At 39.0% G+C, this 15,062-nt stretch overlaps 2 protein-coding genes across 4 annotated transcripts in view; one reads left to right on the top strand and one right to left on the bottom strand.

Moving 5' to 3' along the window:
* ccp110 (centriolar coiled-coil protein 110) overlaps positions 1-15,062 on the top strand; it is a 664,638-nt gene that overhangs the window by 213,006 nt on the left and 436,570 nt on the right. The window lies entirely within an intron of this gene.
* The window catches only part of LOC113021533 (nuclear GTPase SLIP-GC-like), a 25,405-nt gene continuing 23,850 nt past the window's right edge, over positions 13,508-15,062 (bottom strand). For both annotated transcript variants that reach the window (XM_080300292.1, XM_080300293.1), the window contains 4 exons: positions 14,995-15,062; positions 14,759-14,889; positions 14,180-14,261; positions 13,508-14,095 (listed from right to left, as the gene is read on the bottom strand). The exon at positions 14,995-15,062 is cut by the window's right edge and continues 41 nt beyond it. In XM_080300292.1, coding sequence (XP_080156418.1) covers positions 14,013-14,095; positions 14,180-14,261; positions 14,759-14,889; positions 14,995-15,062 — 364 coding nt within the window. In that variant the 3' untranslated portion in view covers positions 13,508-14,012. The remainder of the gene's footprint in view (positions 14,096-14,179; positions 14,262-14,758; positions 14,890-14,994) is intronic.

Here is a 15,062-nt window from a genome sequence, read left to right as displayed (position 1 = left end):
TTTGGATATTGATATGAACCGTCATCGTACAATAGGCAAATATTTATCCTGAATGTTAATTCAGGACAAATGACAAATGAATAAAAACTTAAAACCTTAAAAAAAAAATTAAAAATGCTAAAACTTTTATAACTGTTCTACTTGGACACTATTTATACTTAAACCCTACTGACTTTGGTAAGAGTATTGTAACAACATTGGTAAATGTAGAGCAGTTGTTGAAAAGGACGATAAATGTTAAACTATCATCTTCTTTCAGCTGCTTCTGTTTAGTTATATGACCTGCAATTTCAAGTTTAAAACATGATGTGCAATCCAGTGGCGTGTCCAGCGGGGTGGCCTGGGGGGGCACAGGCCACTTCAATCATGAAACTGATCAATGATCAGCTGATCGTCTTTTCTCTCTTGTTTGTTTATCGCCCACTTTGCGCCAGAAAGAGGAAACCAGCAGATGTCGCGCTAAACAACAGCAGCACGTTTAAGCTTGATCAGCTGTTGTTAGAATTTATTTAATATTAATTTCTAGTATCAGCTGATGTTTGCTGGAGCCAAAGCTATAAACCTGCTGGTCATGATATCGGTTTGGATATGTGGTGAGAGGGAAACATGAAGATGAAACCAGGAGATGTCCTTACTGAATCATCAGAGCTGAACAGGTGATGGAGAAACAGGTTTACCTTTTAGGTGACATGAATGAGTTGAAGGGAAGTTATGAACTGTTTCTGAGAGACAAATAACACCAGGATCCTTTTCTAAATAGCTGACAGCTGGTAACTGTGCAGGGGTGGATCTAAAGTTTTGCCAGGGGGCCAGGTAGGGCATAAACAGGGAAAGGTGGGGCACAAAGAAATACTTTTCTTTCTTATTCTCATTTAAAATATCTAGTTTTTATTAAATAATTATCTGAACTTATCTGACGTAAAATGTATAGAAACCATACATATACCAACAAGACAGTGTACATCACTGACACAACAGCATTTGTTTTCATTCAAAGTCTTTATGGCTTTAATACCTGGTGGGCCGGTCTCTAGTCAAAATGCCCAATTTTATGTCCCAGTCCAGCCCTGCAGGTTAATACTGGCAGTGTCACCATGCCAGCTGACTGTATTTCATCATCAGCCAGTGTTGTTCTTGATCAATATTACCAAAGTTTACCATAAGGCAGCATATAAAGTATTTACTTGCTTTCAGGTTTTATTCAAATGTTAGTCTTATCAGTTGTTTCTCCACTTTTTTCCTGTTTCAAAATCAAACACCAGTTTGTGAGAAGATTATCTTCTTTTTTTAACAGGCAGATAAAGTTTTACATTGGAATTGGCTAATTTGTCAATTTTTTGTTACAAATGTTTGTATTTTAATATTCAAAAATGTTTTTGCCCAAAACATATGTGCACTATATGTCAGTAAAAATACTATGCAAATATTGCTGACCTTGAATGCTGAGTAAACACTGACAAAGCACTGATTGTATCTCTTGTACTTTATCAACGCAGTATCTAAAAACTTTGCACCATAGTGGTTAAAATCTCATTCTAATAAGAGTTAAAAGTGCATTCAGTTATTAGGTTTATAGGATTATTGAATTATGGTTAACGGTTGGTAGAATTTTTTTTAAACATTATCTGCCAATTACATCTGCCACCCTTCTCCAAATCTGTGCCCCTACCTGGCCCCCCCCCCAACAAAACTTTTCTAGACAAGCCACTGATTGTGTGGACTGATAACAGCCGAAGCGGGTGAATAAAGTCACCCAGTCGCTAGCTGTGCCATTACCCAGCATACACCACTCCCTTCATAAATGCAATAAACGATACAAAAGTAATAGCCTATAATTAATTTATCTGCTGTATCTGCTGTTTCTTAGGTAGTTGTTTACATTATATAATTTATTGTGTTCTGTATATGTCACTGCAATGTGATTTTGGAAATATATATACGGACAACAGGCTCTTCCGCGGCAATCTCTTGTTGTCAAGAAGCAACATTTAGGGAACTCTATAGTATTCAATGAGAGGACCCTGCACGTCAATTCTCAACGCGAGGGGGGTCGATAAGTGAAGCAGAGGGAGCCTGACCATGCGTCACACATTTGACGAGTTGGGAGTGAGAACGTGTTGCAATTAAAGGAGTTGAACTGACTAACAAATCTCAGTCACCTAAACTAAGACGAAAGTTTAGACAACATGTGATTTTTCATTAAGATAACAATTGGTTGTGTTACAAGAACAAACTCTATTTCTTGACTTAAATTAAAAATTTAAGGCAGCCCTATTTTTAAGTTGAAACAACAAGTTATATTTTACAGTGTAGGAAGGCAGCAATCCAAATACAAAAAATTACTGTTGATATCCCAGAATAGGACAAGTTCAAATCATTTGCACACATAATGACTCGTTTGCACGCATGATAAATGGTGTTGGTGGAGCAAGACGTCATTGGTTTTGAGGAAAATTAGGCCACGTCTAGTCAAACTAGTGTGCAAATCACTTGTATGTACTCCAGGATATCTACAGCAGCTTTTTGTCTATCCAAATAAGAAACTTCTTTATTCTAAAAAAAACCAAACAAACAAAAAACAACCTTGGTGTGTGCCACTTGTGCCACAACTCTCTGGTATCTGCATTAATTTCAACACTTTCTGTAGCATTTCTAACTCTACACATCTAAATTCAAATCACTTGGATGAGTGACAAAACGTTTCTCCCACTGAAAACGCTACATTCAGATGAACAGAATCCACCTTTTGGAATTTTCCTACCTGGATGACTCAGCATGCATCAAGACAACTCTGTTGTGACTTAATGTCACACTGAAGGGGTTTATTATTGTCATGTCCAGGAAATAAAGTGTTTCAATCACCTATATGGTCACAGGGGTATAAAACCAAGCGCCTAGACATTTAGACTTATCCTACAAACATTTATGAGACCAGATCACCTTTGTGATGAACTGACTTTGAGACCTATCCCCTCCATCATAGACACACACTGCAGTACCAGTCTCTGTGGCCAGACAGTGGCTCAGAGTTTTTGTTTAGGATAACCAGGTGTGGCATTAACCCGACGACGTTCAAAACACTCGTTAACACCTTTTATTGCACACTTTTTTCACACTGTTGCCGTTCAGCTTTCCAGCTGCCAGCCACACACCACCACCAACAATAATAATAATAATAATAATAATAATAATAATAATAATAATAATAGCAAAGAGAGCACAGACTTTAAGCCGGCGAGGCATAATTGACGATGCCACTGCAGGTGCATCCATCACCCCTGCAGCAGCACCGCAGACCACGCCCTGTTATACCAGGTTTCATATTTGCATGGGCAAACAGCTTCTTTGATTCCCTGAAATATGAAGTACAAATGATTTGGGAACATGATGTCCTCCATCTCCTTTTTCCAGCCACATTAAAGCCAATGTCCTGTTCCACCCACTGCACACACCCAAAGCAAACAACCTCGTGCAAACAGAACACACCATATTTAGTCAGAAGAAAAATTAAGCTTAAACCACTTGCTGAACACAGGCCATCTGATTGCCTGATATCATACCAATAATCTCAATCTAATATTCTCTATCAGTCAATATTTTCTTTGTAATCCTCCTTTTTTCTATTTTTTTGCTCCATGTTATCGTTTCTGTTGAGAGAATTCACCTTTTGGGACCTTCATTTAGAAACTCCATTTTGTGTTTACTTGTATTATTTTTTTGTCTAATGTTTTTATTTGTTTGCTGTTCTGAAACACTGAAGGGTGACAAACACAAAAAAGTAAGAAATCGGGAAGGGGGAGCACTTTTTCACACCACGACATGTTGGTCTTGCAATGCAAATTTTTAATGGCTTTAGGGTAAAAAAATCTTATGTAAAAAATAATATATTTGCTTGCACTTTGGATTTATTGAACAGTATACAATATCAAAATGTCAGTATAAAACCAAGCATTTATGAAACAAACAAACAACAAACATTTATAAAGCCTGATCACCTTTGTGATGAACTGACTTTGAGACTGTGAGCCTATCCCCTCCATCACTGAGAGAGGTCACATGTACAGATGCACGCTGCAGTACCAGACTCTGTGGCCAGACAGCAGCTCAGAGTTTTTCTTTAGGATAGCCAGGTGTGGTATTAATGACCGACCAGACCACGTTCAAAACAGTCGTTAACATCTTTTATTGCACACTTTTTTCACACGGTTGCCATTCAGCTTTCCAGCTGCCAGCCACACACCACCACCAACAATAATAATAATAGCATAGAGAGCACAGACTTTAAGCCGACGAGGCATAATTGACTATGCCACTGCAGGTGCATCGATCAACCTTGCAGCAGCACCGCAGACCAGGCCCTGGTACACCAGGTTTCATATTTGCATGGGCAAACAGCTTCTTTGATTCCCTGAAACATGAAGTACAAATGATTTGGGAACATGTCCTCCATCTCCTTTTCTAATGAGCTATAATAATTGATAAATCGCCAAGAGAGCTTATATAAATCCTCGCTGTGAAGGAGATATTATTACAGTAGTATAATAATCAAAACATATCTGTGGCTTTAACAGTTTATTGTGCCAAAAAAAATGAAAAAATGAAAGAACACTTATAATTAACATTTAAATGCTCTATGCCACAAGCCTAGTTTTGATAACCTTATTCTTCAACGTGGTCTAAGGAGCTTGGAAAGAAAAGCGTCTGGACTTCTTGAGTTGCTTGAAGACGTTTCACCTCTCATCCGAGAAGCTTCTTCATTTCAGTTGTTTTAGATTTTGCTGTCAGATTATAAATTTACCTTAAGTTGGTTTAGTGTCTGTTATTTACTCATCTTAGGCATTGTGTCTTTGGTTAAGTGTCAAGTCTTTGTGAAAATCATATTTAAATTTAGTTAAATATTTTGAGCAGAACGAAATGTACCCCTAAATACATGAAAAGTAAAAGCTGTGATCTTAAGGATGGTACCTCATCATTCTGTTGGTGGGTTAGACAAGTATATTTCTTTAGTGTGTGTGTGTGTGTGTGTGTGTGTGTGTGTGTGTGTGTGTGTGTGTGTGTGTGTGTGTGTGTGTGTGTGTGTGTGTTTTAATCAGGTCAGTTGTCTCAGTGTTTGAGACAACTGACCTGATTGTGTTGTGTTATGTTCCCCATGCCACATCCTTGCGGTGAACAATGCTGCATCATACTTTACCTCCCCATATCAGATTACTTTGCTGAAATTTCACTCTTTTTCTCATGCTTCTCAAATAGCAGTTTATCTGTACTGCCGCACATATTTCCATTCCATTCCCTCCCCCCCACCCCCACCCTCTCTCTCTGTTTCATTCCCTGAATCTTTCTTTGTGTGTCAGTCTGTGTGCAGGCAGCAGCAGGACAGCTTCAGTGCAGACAGACGTTCCACGCTCCCTGCAGAATCATAGCCCATCAATCATGTTAACATGTTAACTAGTGGGATTTATTTTATTCAGCAGAAAAAAACAGTGAGGATCCCATTACAGAGAGTGGCCTAAGGGCAGAATGTGTATGTGTGTGTATGTGTGTAAATGTCCGAGTTGGGGGGAGACCCTCTGGGGAAGACCCCTTTCTCTTCTAGTGCAACATCCAATCTCTCTCAGTGGCACAGTGTGAGAAATAACGATATGTAACGAAGATGTAATGAACAAAAGTCAGTTGTTTTGCTTTGTTTTTTTTTTTTTAAAAAGTCACTGAGTTGTTGTCAAAATTGCAATCTACTGCAGCGGATTTCCAATATTCACCTAAAAAAGGAAACTTATATTCAAATCACTGGTTCCTTGATATCGAGAGAAGTTAGAGTGTTAGCAGCAACTTACATGTGCGAATTGGAGGCCTGCTCAGATGCGACCAGAGATTTACGCTCCACTGCTCACTTTCAGAGTGTAAATAGGATTAGCAAATAATACCAGGTGTTCAAGTTACCACACCTGACAGCATATGACAGGTTTCGTTTTGCCTGAATCGCAGAGGCATGTATTACAGTCTGGCTGGGATGCACACACTGACTGTGGTTTTGCTTGAATTTGCTCTCTGTGCATGCTCACGGGTGATGGGCAACGTAGGTATAAGTATGCAGTAAAGGTGATGCTGATATAAGAATGAGCAGAATGTCATAGATATGCCCATAAAAGTTTGTATTTTAAATGTCCTTTCTTCTTCTTTCAGTCTTCTGACACATCAAATTTGATGGAAAATAAACATGTTAATGTATATTCTGTGTGTGCATGTGTGTCTCCACATGTATGTTTTCATACATGCCTGAGTGCAAAGTGTGGCTAATTAAACGGCTTGTTGCCATTTTCATTTCCACGCCTAAGTGTTTTTGTATTTGTGCATGTGACCGAGCTTTTTGTATCTCCGTGGGTGATATAAGTTTAGGGCTGTTTGATTGTTTCACCACCTGTGCCCGACATGTCTGCAGATTGGTACCTCCCACCCTGACACTCAAATCAAACACGGCTCAAGTGTCCTGAGCTGTCTTTTGTGTGGAGCGTGTTAAGCAATTTTTAAAGTGGCCCTTTCTGGTTTCTCCTCCAGGGCTGAGGGGACACACTCCCTCTGGCTCGCTCTAACTTTCTCTCAGTTTTGTTTTCCCTTTGTCAATTGCAGCTTCTCTCAATGTATCTACCCATCTTTTCTGTGTGTGTGAGGAATGAACACAGTGAAGAGAAAAAGAAGAATTTATTTTAGAAAGTTTTCTAATAAAAAAAAAGTTTCCTTGAATCTTCAGTGGCTACAATAAGATGCATTTGGATTTTAGCAGTTAGTTCTCTGCATTCCACAGATGGTTCAAATGCTCATATCTCACTTCTCATTAAGTATTTAGCTGGCATCCTATTTGCATAGCTGAGAACAGAGGGGAGAAACGTGTAGATGTGTACGAGGTGGCTAACGAAGTGGCCTGGAGATTGCATGGATGGATTCTTGCCAAGCAACGCCCCACCTGCTTGCACCCGCCACTTACTCCCAGTCGTGACTGCCCCCAACCCCCTAGCTCATTGAGTGTGCCCACCCTAAGCTCACAAATTCTGCTCCCTTTGACAATGGTTAGGTCAGCCTAGATAAAGCACGTCCATTAGAGGCAATCGAGCCGGCAGGACAGAGTGACAGAGACAGACAGGAGGGCAAAACAGGAGGGGAAGGAGTAGGAAGGCTTTGACAAATACCAAAGGTGGCCATAACTCTGCTTGTCTTCCTGGGAAATTTTTGCACGCTTTTTTTTCCTTAGAGCTTGATAAGTGTCTCTGAATTAAATGGGTTTTAATTAGCAGTCATTAAGAAGTTCATTAGCATATTGCCTGGCTGTTTGGCTGTTTCGATGGGGATGATGGCGCTGCTCTCCGGGGCTCGTTCTGTCTTTTTACCGTGGCAGTAGTGCGTTTGGGTTTAAAGGAGAGGAAGCAGACATTTAAAGAGAGAGTGTGGATTTAAAAAGGAGAGAAAGCACAAGAGAGGGAAAAATCTGATCTGGACACTTTGCACTTGTTTCTAATTTTTTCTAACCTTTCTCACCTCCTCTCATTCTGCACCTTTTTCTCTCTCACTTCTGCATCCTCCCCATTTTGCCCACATCTCTCTCTCACTGTCAGTGGTTACTTTGTGGTTATGTGGTGATGGAAGCTGATAGCTGGCAGTTGAAGGCTGTTCTGTAGGGCTTAAGAAGAATCCATCTGTGACTGTGTGGTTGCAGTTTAGTCAGATGGTGCAGACTGGCCTGCTGAGGTGGCGTTACAGAACGGTACTCGAGATGAAAGCACAGGACATGGACAACAAAAGCCATGATAGTAGCACAGTTATAGAAGCAGATAGTATTTGGTGGCTAGGCTGTTGTTCTTACACTGCTTGAGAAATTGTGTGGAAATGTAGCATGGTTAAGCAAGACAAGTGACTGTGTGTGTGTGTGTGTGTGTGTGTGTGTGTGTGTGTGTGTGTGTGTGTGTGTGTGTGTGTGTGTGTGTGTGTGTGTGTGTGTGTGTGTGTGTGTGTGTGTGAGGGTGTTTTATGGAGAGACACATGGAGATTAAAAAAAAGCTTCTTATTTGTTTCTTTACTTTATGGTTGTGGTTCACTCATGTCATAACTGCTGCTGTGTTTCTTTAATTCATTACTGTAAAATTGTATACAAAAGTACACACAATATTTAGTCTTATTTACTTATTATTAGTCCTATTTTTAGAGTTTTTTCAGTTTAAAATAATGATATAAAGAATATATAAATAAATACACCAATTGTGCTCACCTTGATAAAAGCTTTGGTCACATTCTCACACAGATAACCAGACCTATCAGCATGCACCAATATCTTTTATGAGAATGATTAGAGTTTGGAAATGAGGAAATGCGCTGGCTTCCCTCACATGAAGACATGTACAAATTAACCTTCCTTTAATCTCTCTTTCTCACTGCTGAACATACATGAATGCAAAGACATACTGAGCAAGATAAGTATTGTGAAAGGAATATATTTGCTGTGATTTGAATTGCATATGTGAGTACTGTGAGAGATCAATAGCTCCAGTTTCCCCTCCAAATCACCTATCCCGCATCCTCCTCTTCTTTCTTTACCTCTTTAAATCAGGCTTTTCAGCTCTGTTTCGATCTTTACCTTTATTTACGCTATCGTTTCCTTATTTGTGCATTACTCTTTCCTTTTTAATCTCCCCAATCTTGCCTTGTTTTCTTTTCCTCCCCCTTTTCTATCCCTCATTTCTTACTGACATCATTCCTTGCCTGTGTTGTAATGCGTAATGTTCTAAAGTTGGCTCAGCCCATGGCAGACTGCTGCCAATACAGACTGATTAGCTATAAATCTTGCCTCAGTGACCAGTTACCTTACAGAGATCAGACAGAAAGACACACATGAGAGGAGGCTGAGCGAGTGTGTTTGTGTTATGCTGTGTGTGGGTACAGCCAACCTAGATCTGTCCGACTTACCGAGCCTTATTAATACAGCAATGACTGATACTCTCACTTTCAATCCATCGTGCACCCAGTTTAAATATTAAGCTATAACCAAAAGCCAGGCCGATGACCTGAGCTTTTCCTGTTCTCGAGCCTGTTTGAATGGGAAACACTTGTGCTCATAATCTTTTGACTAATCCCACAGGAATGTGCCTGTGTGTTTGCGTGTGTGTGTCTTTACTCTCTTTGCTCTTCTTTCACCTGCTAGCGCACAATCAGCTCTGTCAACATCATTAGCTGAGGCGGTTTTCACATCAAAGTTAGCAACAAGCTAACATTTTGTACATCGAGAGAGTTTAACCGGACATTATTGTGACTATTGCTTAAAGATGTTTGATGTGTTGCTGGTTGTTTTATGAGATTTTGTGAGTTAAATGATTAATTCATCTATCTAAATGAGTAAGGGGTCCATAAATATTACTGATCTCTGAAATATTCTCTAATTCATTAAAATGCTCAATTTGAAATGTGAAGTGTCTGACACATCTTTGGATTGTGGGAGGAAGGTGGAGTCTTCAGAGGGAAACCCCTGTGAAAACGGGAAGAGTGTCCAAACTTCACACAGAAATGGCCAGCACTCAAATTATGTGCAATTGGAGATTGACCTATATGGAAGATTTCCCTAAGTAGCTCTGCAAAATCACAAGAATGCACAAAACACCCAGCCCTTTTCATAAACCTTTAAACACTAGTGCAGATTATATTTGGCTCCTGCCTCTTAATTTTGGAACATAATTGATTTATTTTCTGTTGAGACAAGGGAGGCAGTGATGAGAACTATGAGCAGACAGCTTGACCTTGGCAGTCGGACTCCACAGCTTTGCTCTGTTGAGTCCAGAGAATGGTCTTAAGCTACTCCCACAAGTGGTGCGATTGTCGAACGGACAGACAAGGAATCTGAATTATTTTCTACTTTTATCAGACCTTCCATGTGTACTACACCACGTCCTTTAGCTATTTGCTCTTAACAATGCCTTCCTGCACATGACCATCTGAGAAGACGTTTCCTTTTTTTTGCTTTTTTTATGCAAGGATGATTAGGCCATTATCACACTCTCTATTGATATACTTATCAATCCTCATGATACATGTTTTCTTGTTACTGCTAGTGCATACACATTGAAAATTATTACTATATCAGCAGCTTCAGGTGCAAGAGGGCACAACCGGATTCTATAACTATTTTGGAATAGCTTTTTCACTTCCTGTTAACTCGAGAACGTTTAATCATATTTGATGGATTTTATCAGTGAGGAGATCAAACTGATCAAATCCTTGTTTTAACTTACAGTGTTTTTACTGCTGTGTATTCCCACTGTGACGACCCACTGCACCCTGCCTTCCTTTTGGCTCATGTGTGTCTTGTTTGCAGGCATTGAAGAGGCGGAGTTCCCATTTACAATCAGTGACATTGGCAACACCTGGGCCAGTGTGCCAGGACACTATATAAAAAGCCTTTAGGGCAAAGCCCTGCCCATCGTCTATCATGTCGGCCGGCCTTGTGGGATTTTGAACAGCTGTAGCTGCTTCTTGTTCTTCGATAAGCCAGGTCCGAGCCAGCTCCAATCAGCCAGAAAAGTTATTGTGGTTCCGAATTGGTAGATGTCCTTCAAAATCCTCCATTGAGACTGTCAAATTCAAATTTTATTTGTCACATACACAGTCATACACAATACGATATGCAGTGAAATGCAACTGCTCGTGACCTAAAATAAAAGACTATGAATAGGATAGAAAATACATATGAAAATTAAAATGAAGGGTAAATTTAACTAGGAAAGAATAAAATAAAATATAAAAATTAAAGTTAAAAATAAAATAACTGTACACAAAATACACAATATAGAAAATATAAAAGAATATATGAAGAAATACAGAACAATAAGAGCAGCTGTACGAGTAATAAATGGTAATGAAAGAAATGTAATGTCCAGGGTTGTGCAATCCACATATTTAAGTGTCTTGTGCAGTGCAAATATGCTTAAAAGTGATTTATTTAAGTGAGTGATTTGATTTGATGACCACGCGGTGTAGTTGTGCAGTGGCCACTAGTGTAAACAAATGTCCAGTGTGTGTGTAAAAACCATATGTGTGGGTCAGTACTATGTGGTGGTGTGATTGAGAGACCGTATCGCCTGCGGGAAGAAGCTCCTCCTCAGTCTCTCTGTGTTGGTCTTCAGGGAGCGGAATCGCTTTCCTGACCTCAACAGAGAGAACAGTCTGTTGTTGGGATGGCTGAGGTCCTTCACGATCTTCCTGGCCTTGGTCCAGCACCGCCTGCTGTAGATTGAGTGCAGGTCAGGGAGCTCGGAGCGGATGGTGTGCTCAGCTGATCGCACAACCCTCTGTAGCGCTCGTCTGTCCTGCATGGTGCTGTTCCCGAACCAGGTTGAGATGTTCCCCGTCAGGATGCTCTCTATGGTGCAGGAGTAAAAGTTCCTGAGCACCTTGGAGGGCAGTCGGAAGTCTCCCAAGTGTCTGAGGTGGTAGAGACGCTGTCGGGCCTTTTTCACCACAGTGTTGATGGATCTGCCGCTTTGACCAAGGTCAGAGCCACATCACCAGGCTCCTGATTGGTTGTCGCGGCACGTTTTGACGCTGGAGTTCAGATTTTTCCAACTCAAGCGGTAGACGTGAAACACGCGTATGCACAAAATGCAACACAAAAACTGACGCGCGTGGTTTTATTCGCGAGCCAAACGCGCCAGACGCGTACACTGACGCCCGTTTCTCACGTTTTCGTGATGCAAATCTGCTTCCAAATTTTCGCGGGACACGCAATCGCGTGTCATCGCGCTTTTTCCATTGACTTTACATGTAAACCTGACGCTCTGGCCGCCTCTATCGCGTTCGGTGTGAACACACGGTTAGAGTGTGGAAAACCTCTAAACCTCAGGCTTAAAATGACCAACAGTCTCCTTTAAAAAGGACATAGTCACAGGCTCAAACCTGTCAAGGACAGCAAAGCAGGAAGCAGAGACTGAGGGGTCATGAGCACAAGGCAAGATTTGAGCCCTTGTGGAGGAGACCTTCTCAATAAAAAAAAATGTAAAACATTTTCACAGGCTTCAGACGAGGGCTTGATACAGTCGATATGTGATGCACTAAGAACAGAGTTAATAGTTAAAACACATGGGTTGTGACAATTTGACAGAATAATGTCAGATAAGTGTTTCTTTTGGCATCTTTTACAGTTTTTTGATATTGAAGCCAACAGTCCTTTAGCATCTCGAATGACACTTGTAGTTGGTCCTTTTCCCACTTGTGTTCAGCTTGACGGTACTCACATCTGACAGCTTGGGTCATGTCGTTCAACCAGGGCTCAGATTTAGCTTTAGGCAGTTTGGTTTTTAATGGAGCGACAGTGTCCAAAGCAGTCCAACAGGTGGAATAAAACCATGAGCTCAGTTCCTCAGTCTGGCTGCATAAAAACTCTGGGATTGTACAGTTCTGGTTAAAAACTGTTGAAAACCCAGGAGCAGCATGAGGTTTAACTGAGGTACAGGCAAGAGGAACTTCAAACATTACAGGACTGTGGTCAGAAAACACAGCATCACGAATCTCTACGTTAAAAACATAAAAACTATGAGTTAAAACAGGATCAAGTATGTGTCCACGTTCATGTGTGGGACCAGTCAAACATTGCACCAGATTAAAAGAATAAATTTAAAAAGCTCTTTGCCATGGGCATATCAGGACAACACACATGAATATTAAAATCCCCAACAATAAGAACACAATCATAATTTGGCATGTATTCAGCCAAGAAGTCATTCACAAAGTCCTTATTTTATTTTGGAGCAGCCCAGCTGAAACACAGACAGTTTAAAGCTGGTGAATGACGGTGTTGATAGCTGCTTACATTTAAAATGACTTTAAAAATCGTAGCTATTCCTCCTCCTTGGCCCAACGTACGCAGGGAATTAAAGTAGCAGCAATTGTTATTGATCTATAAGGAAGAATATTATTTTTCTGTATTTGATTCTTTTAGTAATTTAAATTATTTTAAATTATTTCATTTAATTTGTATCTATATATTAGCTTAAATTGAAATGGATAAATGAACAACTGTTTACTGGAAATAGTTTTGGTGATTTGCAGTATTATATTGTGAAACTGACTCTAAAATTTGATTCATATATTTTACAATTTCAAAACTTAAATTTTTATATTTTAATGAGTGAAGAGGGGAAAAGCTATCAAAAGAATGTGAAATTAAACTAAATTATAATAATATTGAGGAAATCTTTCATAGGTAACTTTCCAAGTCAAAGTTTTGTGAACAAAGGGCTATCTTATCACACTGCAGTTGCCCAGGAGATACACAGGAGAAGGAAGGGGGACTCCCAGCAGTTGACAGCAGTGGCCATATGTGTATATAGTGTTTAGTTTTAGTTTAAAATGCATATCTCAGATTGTGATTTAGTTTTAGTTGAAGCTTGCAACCTGTAAGTAGTTTTTATCAAGCAGCTTAGTTTTAGGGCAAGTAAAGGACAAGAACAAGGTTTGAAAAACATTCTCATCTTACAAAAACACTTAAATCAAGGTTTATTGAACTGTATACAAAATCAAATGTTTGCATGCATATACAGATTAGAAACAACAAAAAATAAAATTATAAACTAGTAGCTGAAGTAGAAGCTGATAGTAATGCTGGTGTATTATTATTCATGACACCCAAAGAAACCAATGTAATGCAGGAAAAAAATTCTGATTCTGAAATTGCAATAAAAAATATTGTGCTATATAAGGCTCAAAGATAAAACTGAAAAACATATCCATAAACTAATGGCTCTCATTTCAATGAACTAAGACTTAACACATGCAATTAAAACATTAGAATATACTATAAGATGCTAAAATGTGAAGCAGAAATAAATCAATGTCTTCTTCTGATTATCCAAATCAGGCTTGCCAGGGATATAAGTTCTAGTTTAGTAAAAGCAATATTTATGTAATTAAACACAAAACAGGTAATCAAAGCTGATTAATTTAAGTATTACAAAAATAATAATACCATTTTTATTTTTACCCAGCTACTGTTGTAACATTTCTTCATCTTGACCACCTTGAAGTTGATTATAATGTGTTGTCAAAGTCTCAAGATACTCTGAAACATCTAAAACAACAAAGTGATTTTATTAATAATACATACAGGATTCCTAGTACTCAACATGAAAGATTTACTTTATATTCTGTTTACCTGGGAGTGAGTAGGCAGCAGTCTTCAGTGAGAATTCAATGGCTTCCTTCATGATTTTCTGGAGCGTGAACAGCATGACTTTCTAATTTAACATAAGAGCCTTTATTAGTTTTCACAGTGCCAAATTATGAGTTAAAAAAAAGACTTGAATTACTGATTACATGTTTGTTTAGAGTGAGAATTATTAAAGTGCTGAAAGTAGCCTTTTTCAGTTTAAACTCTTCTATTGGAGTCCTAATTGTAACGCCCAGTACAAATTTAACAGCCACCTCACTAATGTTTTAAAAAAACAAAAAACAACAAATAGAAGAACTTGGTTTACATTCTCCTTAGATGGGGCAATAGTACTGATTCTGATATATATGTATTACAGAAATATAAAAGAAGCCTTTATGTGAACGAAGAACATTTTGCAAGATAACCTTAGACTATGTTTTTTTCTAATTTTCTATTTTGAACAAGTTTGATTCTTTTTTCAGTTTATGCTATTTGTATATGTACAGCACTTTGGGAACCCTGGTTTAATTTAAAGTGCTTTATAAATAAAGGTGGTATGGTATGTTATATAATGTGACAAACCTTCAATGCATCCATCTTCATCAACATGGTCTTTTTTGCCTCCTCATACATTTTCTTATTTGAGTACACATGTCTCTCAATAGTCTTCCTCATGTTTTTCAGTGCTCCAGTTCCCTCAACTTCTTTTACTTCTACAAGAAGACACAAGGTTTTGCAGCAAAAAAGAACCCAAAACTTTTTATGCATAATTGTGATGAATGCCTACATTCACAATAAATGCAAATGTGTCAACTTACCAATGTAACATTTTGTCATGTTTTCCTTAACTGTCTCTGTTAGACTGGTGTAGATTTTCTTCTTCTGC

The sequence above is a fragment of the Astatotilapia calliptera genome, chromosome 4 (genome assembly GCF_964374335.1).
Source record: "Astatotilapia calliptera chromosome 4, fAstCal68.1, whole genome shotgun sequence".
NCBI classification, from domain to species: Eukaryota; Metazoa; Chordata; class Actinopteri; order Cichliformes; family Cichlidae; genus Astatotilapia; species Astatotilapia calliptera.
The sequence above is the reverse complement of the archived record's forward strand: the minus strand, read 5'-3'. Positions and strand labels throughout refer to the sequence as shown.